General features: G+C 41.1%; 1 protein-coding gene across 1 annotated transcript; it reads right to left on the bottom strand.

Moving 5' to 3' along the window:
- Positions 1-2,805: 2,805 nt before the first annotated feature.
- BMP15 (bone morphogenetic protein 15) lies at positions 2,806-8,130 on the bottom strand. Its single transcript, XM_066250115.1, has 2 exons — positions 7,776-8,130; positions 2,806-3,665 (listed from the first exon to the last, which is right to left on the bottom strand). Exons 1-2 carry the CDS (start codon positions 8,128-8,130, stop codon positions 2,806-2,808), a joined length of 1,215 nt encoding a protein of 404 aa, XP_066106212.1.
- Between the last annotated feature and the right edge of the window lie 516 nt (positions 8,131-8,646).

Raw genomic sequence — 8,646 nt, 5'->3', positions numbered from 1 at the left:
ACTGAAAATAAATTTTACCTGCTTCCCAACTTTGCTCAGAATTGGATGTAATACACTACTAGGTAAATGCAACACAGAGTGCTCCAGGGACAGAAGTAACATTAAATTCCTGCTACTTGTGTGAACATACATTAAATAAAGTTCTGGCTTATTCACTGGTTTTCCTTTCTGAGCCAAATAATCATTTCTCCCCACCCACCTGGGCAAACAGATTCTCATCCACACACCCTCTCTCACCAGCAAGCATACCTCCTTCCCAGATTTGAGGTATAGATTTCTTACTTCAAACTTAGGAAAAAGTGCTGAACTGGAAGCGACAAGAGAGAATTCATAATAAATATCAGCCACAACTGACTCCATCCTGCCAGGGTTTTCTTTGTATATTTTGACAGTTCATGGCTTACTGGATAATAGGACCACATAACCTTGAGCCCTACATATATTGATTAAATTTCAAATGTATTCAGAACTCCCAAGGGTTGGAGACCATTATCTTCTGAAAATTTCATAGAACACAGATATTGAACTCCGAATCTAGTCTTGTGACCAAAATCTGTCTTCAGACCTGTTACGTATTTGTGCCTACCACAGGTAGGCTGGGGAAATGACTAGAATAGAAACTCAAATTTACTCTCCCATGTCAACTTGCAGCATATGATTCCACATACCACCTTATTCAAGAACACAGCCATCACATTCTATTGTAATTTGAATCAGGATTTTGAAATGGGGCCAACATTAATAATGTTACTTATACACAAAATATATCTTACATTACCTTTATTCCAATAGAAAACTAATAAAATATGTGAACATTGAAATATTCCATGTCAGGAAGAATGCATCCCTCACACACAAACAAAAAAAGTATCACTGTCCTATGTTTGAACTTATGTTTGTATGCGTCAGGATGTTCTAAGTTTCAAGTTTTGGTAATACAGAAATGGGTAAAACACAGTTGTTATTCTCAAACGGTGCTCTGTCTTTTAGCAAAAACAGTTACATTGGAGTGTGTTAAAGAAAAACAAACCATGCTATGTGAGCACAGAGTAGCAGACACACTTGAATATGGGATGTCATGGGGCATTGAGGAGGTATAGAGAAATGCCTGAGCTGATTCCCAAAGATACAGTAAGTAAGGAAGGTAGAAAGACAAAAGTATATATGGCACAACTCTTCTGGTAATAGAATAAAATTTGTGTATTTACAAACATGTAAGACATTCAGTCTAGCTGGGGCCAATTATTGAGAGGAGAGTCATGAGTTCATTTACAATGGATAGGTAAGAAAGAGGGATTTATATTTGGCAAATACATGCACCTATCCTAAATCAATCTCATCAGACTGAGAATGGCCACAAGACTAGTCAATGAACAGTTGTACAGGGAAAAGGCCTTACTAGGCTCCTTCAAAGGGTCCCTTGGGGATCCAGGGCTGCCTTAAGAAAGCAAATCTTAAGAGGAGCAAGCTCCAGCTCCACCCATGGGGATTAGAGTTCAGCTCCTGGTCATAGCTGAAGGAAATACATTCCCTCTACCCACTCTCTTCCAATCCCCAAATCATTCAAGATTCTTATTAACAACAAAATGATTTATTTGTAACATAGCCTACTTCCCATTACTTCAATACAGCATAGGAGTAGAAAAGAGTTACACAGCAAGCATCACATAGTCCAAGGTAGAGCTTCATGCCTTCCAAGACAGCAAGCCCATTTCCCCGAGACTCGTGTCCAGACCAAACTAAACTTGCACAAATAGGCAAGCCCAGAATGAAGTTGGCCCCAGGCCTCAACATGATACATCCTTCCCCCACAGGCCTTGAAGCTTCCTAACACCAGACATCTCCCTCTTCTACTCACATCTAGGCCAGATTCTAGCCTCTGAGATATCAGAAAGCTTTCTATGTGGAATAACAAACAAGGGTTTAAGTGTTAAATAAAATAAGACAATTCCCTGTGAATCTAGTGTTCTATAGAAAGGTTAAAATGACTCCCTTATACATAATCCTAAGCAGCAATGACAACTCTTCCCCTCTTTTTCCTCACCATAGATGCAGGTGGTTTTAAAACGATTTCATCTCAGGCAGCTCCATACTCAAGTTTTCCTGTGGGCCTTATTAAAGGCTGTTCTCCTCACCTGAGGATAGGAAGGAATCCCAGATACTTTTCCCAAATTCAGAGGCTGAGAGCAAAAATCCTAAATAGTTTAGAAAAAGATTCCCTTCCTCTGTTCCCCACAAAAGATTTTTATGGAGATTATTGCCTAAAAGTTTTCTAATCCATCTGAGGAAAGTTAGTTTTAGATTTAGAGGGCAATACAAGCACAGAGGCAGGTGGTCTTTCTGATAAGGTACTATTTCTAGAATATAGGAGGCAAGGAAGAGGAATAAAAAATCTCAGTTTGCTTCTTCACCCCAAATCTTCTAGAGATCCTCAGAAGATGGGCACTACAAAGATTCCACCTTTCCCAGGTAAGACAATACCTAAAGTTTTATCATCATGGACTAGTGGCTTTTAACAAAGTCACAATGAAAAGACAAGAAAATAGGACGTATTCAAAGACCATGTTATTCAAACATTAAGGGCTCTGACTAGTAGTCAAAACATACTGATGTTTGGTGTCAGAGCTGTTTTTATAACATGAGGAGATCATAAACAGGGGAAGAGACTTAAGTAACAACACCTAAGGTAAGGAATAGAACCCATAGATTATGTAGAGGATCACTTAAAGCTTTAACATTGATAATTATTTATTTTAAATCCTACTCTAATTTCTTGGGAAACCTATGATAACTGTACTTGTGCTGTCACCTGCATGTGCAAGACTGGGCAATCATATCCTCATATTCCTTGTACAAGATACTCCCATTAGCCTCAATCAGAAGGATGCTTATGGGAACATACCTATAAGGGACACAGGAGGGCTGAGGAACACTCTGGTCCACCAGCTCATTGACAAGATTCTGGATAATAGCATGGTTGGGAGAATTAAGACCATAGCGTAGTACACGAGGGCAGGCTCCTTTACAGTAGTTTGGCGTATAGAGATTGGGAGCAATAATCCAGTGATCCCAGCCCAGCTGGTGGAAGCTGACTTGGAAATGGTGGAGGGAACACTGGTTACTTTCAGGCCCATTACGTTCCTGGGAGGGGCCAGCAATCTTAGATGCAAAATTTCCTGCTTGCCGTGCCCTCCGTAAGAGAAGAGAAGAGTCCTTTTCCATAGACTCCTCCAGGCCTCTGGGTAGAAGTTTGGCCTTCTGAACACTTTTATGAGTGTCGTTGAAATAGAGTAGCAAAAAGGCAGTGTCCAAGGATGAATGGCCATGCCACAGACGCTCAAGCCCCTTAATACCTTTTTTCTGTTGACACATGAATTGGAATCGTAGAATCCTGTGCCCCTTGTGATTCCAGAGCTTTTGCTGAACGAGTTGCATAATATCCATCTCTGTCCAAGCCTTGGATAGCAGGGAAGGCTTTGAGGAACCTCTTCTTGAGGAGGTAAAGTGGTTGGTTGGGCTTTTCCGGACCCAGGGTTCCATATGGCAGGAGAGATGGAGGCCAGCTAGATGGAGTTGATGGCGGTAAACCACAGTGGCTCTGACTATTTGGTAGGCTACCTGGTTTGATCTCAGGGGAAAGTCCAGGGTCTGTATATGCCAAGGGCCTGCATAAGTAAGAGGAAACAAGAACAGAGGATTAAAAACTTTTTATCTCAGAGCCTGAATCTCCCTCACAGACCTTCTCAGTACATAGTGACAGCTGTAAGCAGGCCTAAAATTAACTCAAGATCATGATAATAGAAATTGTTTATTGAGGGCTTAATAATATATTAGATGCTTTACACACATTAGCTCTTTAACCTGAAATAGCCTTATGAGCTAGTTATTATTCTCATTTTTATAAACAAAGAAATTAAGGCTCAGCGAAGCCAGAGAACATACAGCCAGTGTATGATAGAAGCAAGATTTGAGCCCAAATCTGTTTCCTTTAAGAGAAATTGTGTTTCATTTTTAGATCACTCATAGCACTAGGCAAAAAAAAATCCCCTCAAATATACAATTATTTTGTTTACATATTGTGTGTATGGGAGAGGATCAATCATATTATTAGTTGATTATTAGAAGGTCTGCTCAGAACTTTTCAGAGAAATAGTTGACTCACACATCTTGTGTAATTGAACCTGGCATAGCTCTCCAGGCAAACTCTTTTTTTTTTCTTTTTTTCTTATCAAATGAGAGGCAGAGAGGCAGAGAGGCAGAGAGGCAGAGAGGCAGAGATACAGACTCCCACATGTGCCCTTACTGAGATCCACCTGGCAACCCCCATCTGGAGCTAATACTCTGTTACTCAGGAACTGAGCTGTATTAGTGCCTGAGGTGAGGCCATGGAGCCATCCTCAGTGCCCTGGGCCAACTTGCTCATTCAAGCCTTGGCTGCAGGAGGGGAAGGTGGAGAGAGGGGAAGAGGAGAGAGGGAGAGAGAGAGAGAGAGAGAGAGAGAGAGAGAGAGAGAGAGAAGGGGGAGGGGGAGGAGTGGAGAAGCAGATGGTCGTTTCTCCTGTGTGCCCTGACCGGGACTTCCACACACTGGTTAGACACTCTACCACCAAGCCAATTGGCCAGGATGTCTCCAGAAAATTTTGATTAAGCTGGATCATCTCCTGATGGAAAGATCAGGCTCTGTTCTCTAGTCATCCATTTCTAGATTCTTTCCAGAGTTCTTAGATGCCAGTTATGTCCCACAGTCAGACCAGGATACTGGCCTAATTCTATAAACACACTGCTTTCTAGTCTGATATCATCTGTATAAACTTGATTTCTCAGCTTTCTGCTGCATTTAGGAATGAAATCCAGAGCTCTTAGAATGACCTACCAGTCCCTGCCTCTCATCAGCTACATATCCTGCCATTCTCCAAAAGATTCACTAGGCTCCAGCCATGCTCATCTTCCTTCTGTTGAAGTGTTTCCTTTCGCTAGGACTTTGCACATGCTGTTTCCTTGGCCTAAGTCAGATTTCTCTCTACTCTTCTCATGCCTAACTTCTTATTTTACAGACCTCAGTTCAAATATCACCACTCCAAACATTCCTTCTCTGACAATCCCATGTAAAAGGAGGACTTTTTTGCTATTCTTTATCAAAACAACTTATTTTGTTCTTTTATAGCACTTAACCACAATTTTGAAATTTTTGTGCTTACTTGTTTGTCTCACCCATGAGAACTGTGCTTATCTTGCCACATCAGTATGATGGCACCTAGACCAGTGCCTATCATGTAGTAGCTACTGAATAAATATTTGTTAAGTGAATTCTTACCCACACCAAGCTAGTTTCATTTTCTTTAATCAAAATGCACTTTCCTATACCTATACATAGTCTCCTTACTAATTCTGCAAGGTCTGGTTCAAAAAACCCCTTTCAATGAGGCCTATTGACTCTCTCCTTGCTTCCCTTTGCTTGTTTTAAGCAGTGGACTATTTCTTCTTTGGAGTCCTGGGAACCCTATTGCTTATCCTTTTCAAAGCATTTCTCATACTGTACCACCATTATGTCACCTAGAAGTCATGGAAGCAGTTATTTGCCTCTTTATACCCAGCCCAAACACAATGCTTGGTGCTTAATTAATATCTGTTGTGGAATCAGCACAGCACGGTGATTAAAAGCACAGGCTCTGGAACCTAAAGCCTGGGCTCCACACTGAGCTTTACCAATTACTGTGTTACATTGGGTAAGTTACTCTAAGTCTGAGCTTCTTCACCTATAAAATGAGTATGTTAATACTACCTACCTCATATCAGAGTGGTGAGGAGTAAGGGAGATGTTTGTCTTTTGCCCAATGCCTAGCACCTGGTAAGCTCACAGGAAACATTAGATAGGGGTATGTAAGTAGTTTTACTCAGAGGAAGGAGTGTAAATCCTGTCTGTTGTCATCTCTGAGACTAGCAAAAGCCCAATATTAATCTCACCAGGTTCCCAAGATCTCCTTGAAGTGGATGATTATGTGCACACTCCAGGAGCCTACTGCTATCCTGGAAGAGGTTCTAATGAAGATGTTTAAAACAGAATTAAGCATCATGGGAACAACGACAACTCTAAAGTATGTTTGGTACCAAAAACTCAATGTAGCAATAAGGTCTAAATCTAAAAACTGCTTCATATACAAGGATATTGGAGTATAACATTTCAACACTTAAGAAGTTATGAACAGATTTTAGAATCAAACAGAGTTGAGCTCAAACCCTATCTGATATCCACTGTCCTCATAACCTTTGCAAATTATTCAACCTCTCTGTGCTTTAGTTTTTCTTATTGTTATCCGAAGAAACATGAAACACTAATTTGAAGAATATATGCACCACTGTGTTCATTGCAGCATTATTTACAATACCCGTGTTATGAAAGCAGTCCAGATGCCCATTAGTAAAAAGCTGTGGTACATTTACACAATGGAATACTACTCAGTCATATATATACATAATAAAAAAAGAAGGAAATCTTGCTCTTTGTAACATATGGATGAATCTGGAGAGCATTATGCTTAGTGAGAGAAGCCAATAAGAGAAAGACAAGTACCATATAATTTCATTCATATGTGAAATCTAACGTATAAAATGAACTAACAAGCAAAATAGAGACAGACTCATAGAGAGCAGGCTGACAGCTGTCAAGGTGGGGGTACTATAGAGGGGGATAGTGGAGAGATTGAACAAAACTGAAAAAAAGGGGAAAAACTCATGGACATGAATAACAGCATGGTGATTGACAGGGGGAGGGGATATGGAGGGAGATGCAGGAGGGTACAGAAGGGATAAAAGGTGATGAATGCTTGACTTGGAGTGATGAACATGCAATACACTGTACAGATATGTTGTAGAATTGAGCACCTAAAACCTGTACAATTTTGTTAAGTGTCATCCCAATAAATTTTTAAAAAATGAAGAAAAAAGTTTTTTTATCTTTAAAATTTACACCAATTGCTCCAACTGTTCCATGACTGCTAATGATAGTAGCTATCATTAAGGATTAAGTACAATGGCAGATAGTCACTGAGCCAGGTATACAGAACTTCAAATGTTAGCTTGTTCTTATCCTTTCTGAGGCTTTGTAACTTTCCCCAACTCAGCATTCTGTACTCTTTGCCTTCTAAGAATAAAACATATAAACAACCTTCCACAGAAAATATATAGGCATTTCTCAATTACAGTTTTCAGTGACATAACAAGCAGTAATAATATCTTTGAAAGATAGGAGTTGACACATCACTCAGTTGCCCCAGGAACCAGGAGAGACTTCTCAGGTAGGCCCCATACAGAGGTGGATTTAACAGTGGGTGTGCCAGGCATGCGCCCTGGGCCCCGACTTCAGAAGAACTCCAAAAAACCCCAACTTTATACTTTTTTCTAATGACACCAAGTTTGGTTTTATATGTGCAATTTTAACATTAATAGTGCATAATATTTTTTATTTATTTAAAAATATAGTTAACATGTATTTTTATTTTCCCTGTCTCTCTCTTTTTTTATAAGGTGCCCAGTATTTCCTTCTGTGCCTGGGGCCTCAACCAACCTTAATCTGCCTCTGGCCCCATGGCACTAAAGGGTAGCAGGATTGGAATCAGCTTTTCCCAAGTTTGCCATTCTTTGAAAACCAAGGCTGAAAAAATAACCTGGCTACCTGGCAATGAAGCCTGACAGTAAACTCACAGATCCTTCTTTTCTTTACATTCTTCCCTCCCTCATTTATTTCCCCTCCAGGACAGTATGGTATAAAAACTCACCTCTGAGAGGCCTTGCTACATTGACCGTGGGCCTTATCAGCCTCACCATGGTGGCCCCAATTGTGCGATTCTCCCTAGGGTGCCCATGAGCATCAGCCGAACGCTGGTACAACTCCAGCATGTACCGCATGGGATGCCCTAGGATGCGTGGCTTTCTCTGCTGCTTGCCAGGGGCTTCTTCTAACAGCTCCCGAATCAGGGGCAAGGTAGGGGTCTCAGCCACTAGGGCAGTAGAGGGCTGCCCTACCTTTGCCATTTGGACTCTGTGTCCCGTAAATATCACCAGTCCCCAAAGAGGAAGAATTCTAAGGATACACAAGAGGACCATCTTGAAAGGCTTCGTGTTCAGCAACATGTTCCAGCCCAAGGCCAAAAGATATCACTTTGTCTCTTTCCTGTCATACAGATAACTGCATACTGGCTCCACAACCACAAGTCTAGGGCAAGAAAAAAAAATGGAAAGCAGGCCCTGTGTTGCTCCCTCTGGGAGGATCTTCTGGACAAAATTAGGTCTCCCTACATGGCTTCTTTGCATCAAAACAAATAGAAATAGCAGGTGGGACAAGGCAGCATGCCCCTCCTGCTCTCCAAGGCTAGAAACCAGAGATAACTTAAAAGGAGAAGTTCATTTCAGAACCTGCTCCCTTACCTTATCCACTAGGATGATAAAAAGCAGCCCTAGCCTGCTCTGCTTCACAGCTTTAAAGGAAGTCTCTTAATCAGTACTTAAAGGGCCAGAGGCTTTTTGTTCCCACCCCACTTCCATGCAGCACTGTCTCTAATGCAGCATTTCCCAAAATACGATCTGCTGATGACTTGAAGTGAAATTATCTGCAGTGACTGGTAAGAATGCAGACTTCTGGGTCCCCAA

The sequence above is a fragment of the Saccopteryx bilineata genome, chromosome X, assembly GCF_036850765.1.
Source record: "Saccopteryx bilineata isolate mSacBil1 chromosome X, mSacBil1_pri_phased_curated, whole genome shotgun sequence".
Lineage (NCBI taxonomy): Eukaryota > Metazoa > Chordata > Mammalia > Chiroptera > Emballonuridae > Saccopteryx > Saccopteryx bilineata.
This window is presented reverse-complemented; position numbering and strand designations above follow the sequence as displayed.

Bases quoted from the DNA above. Each gene is read 5' to 3' on its own strand.
- BMP15 (XM_066250115.1), bottom strand. From the start codon at position 8,130: ATGTTGCTGAACACGAAGCCTTTCAAGATGGTCCTCTTGTGTATCCTT. The intron at 3,666-7,775 runs GTGAGTTTTTAT...TTACTTATGCAG, and splicing joins TGTAGCAAGGCCTCTCAGAG to GCCCTTGGCATATACAGACC.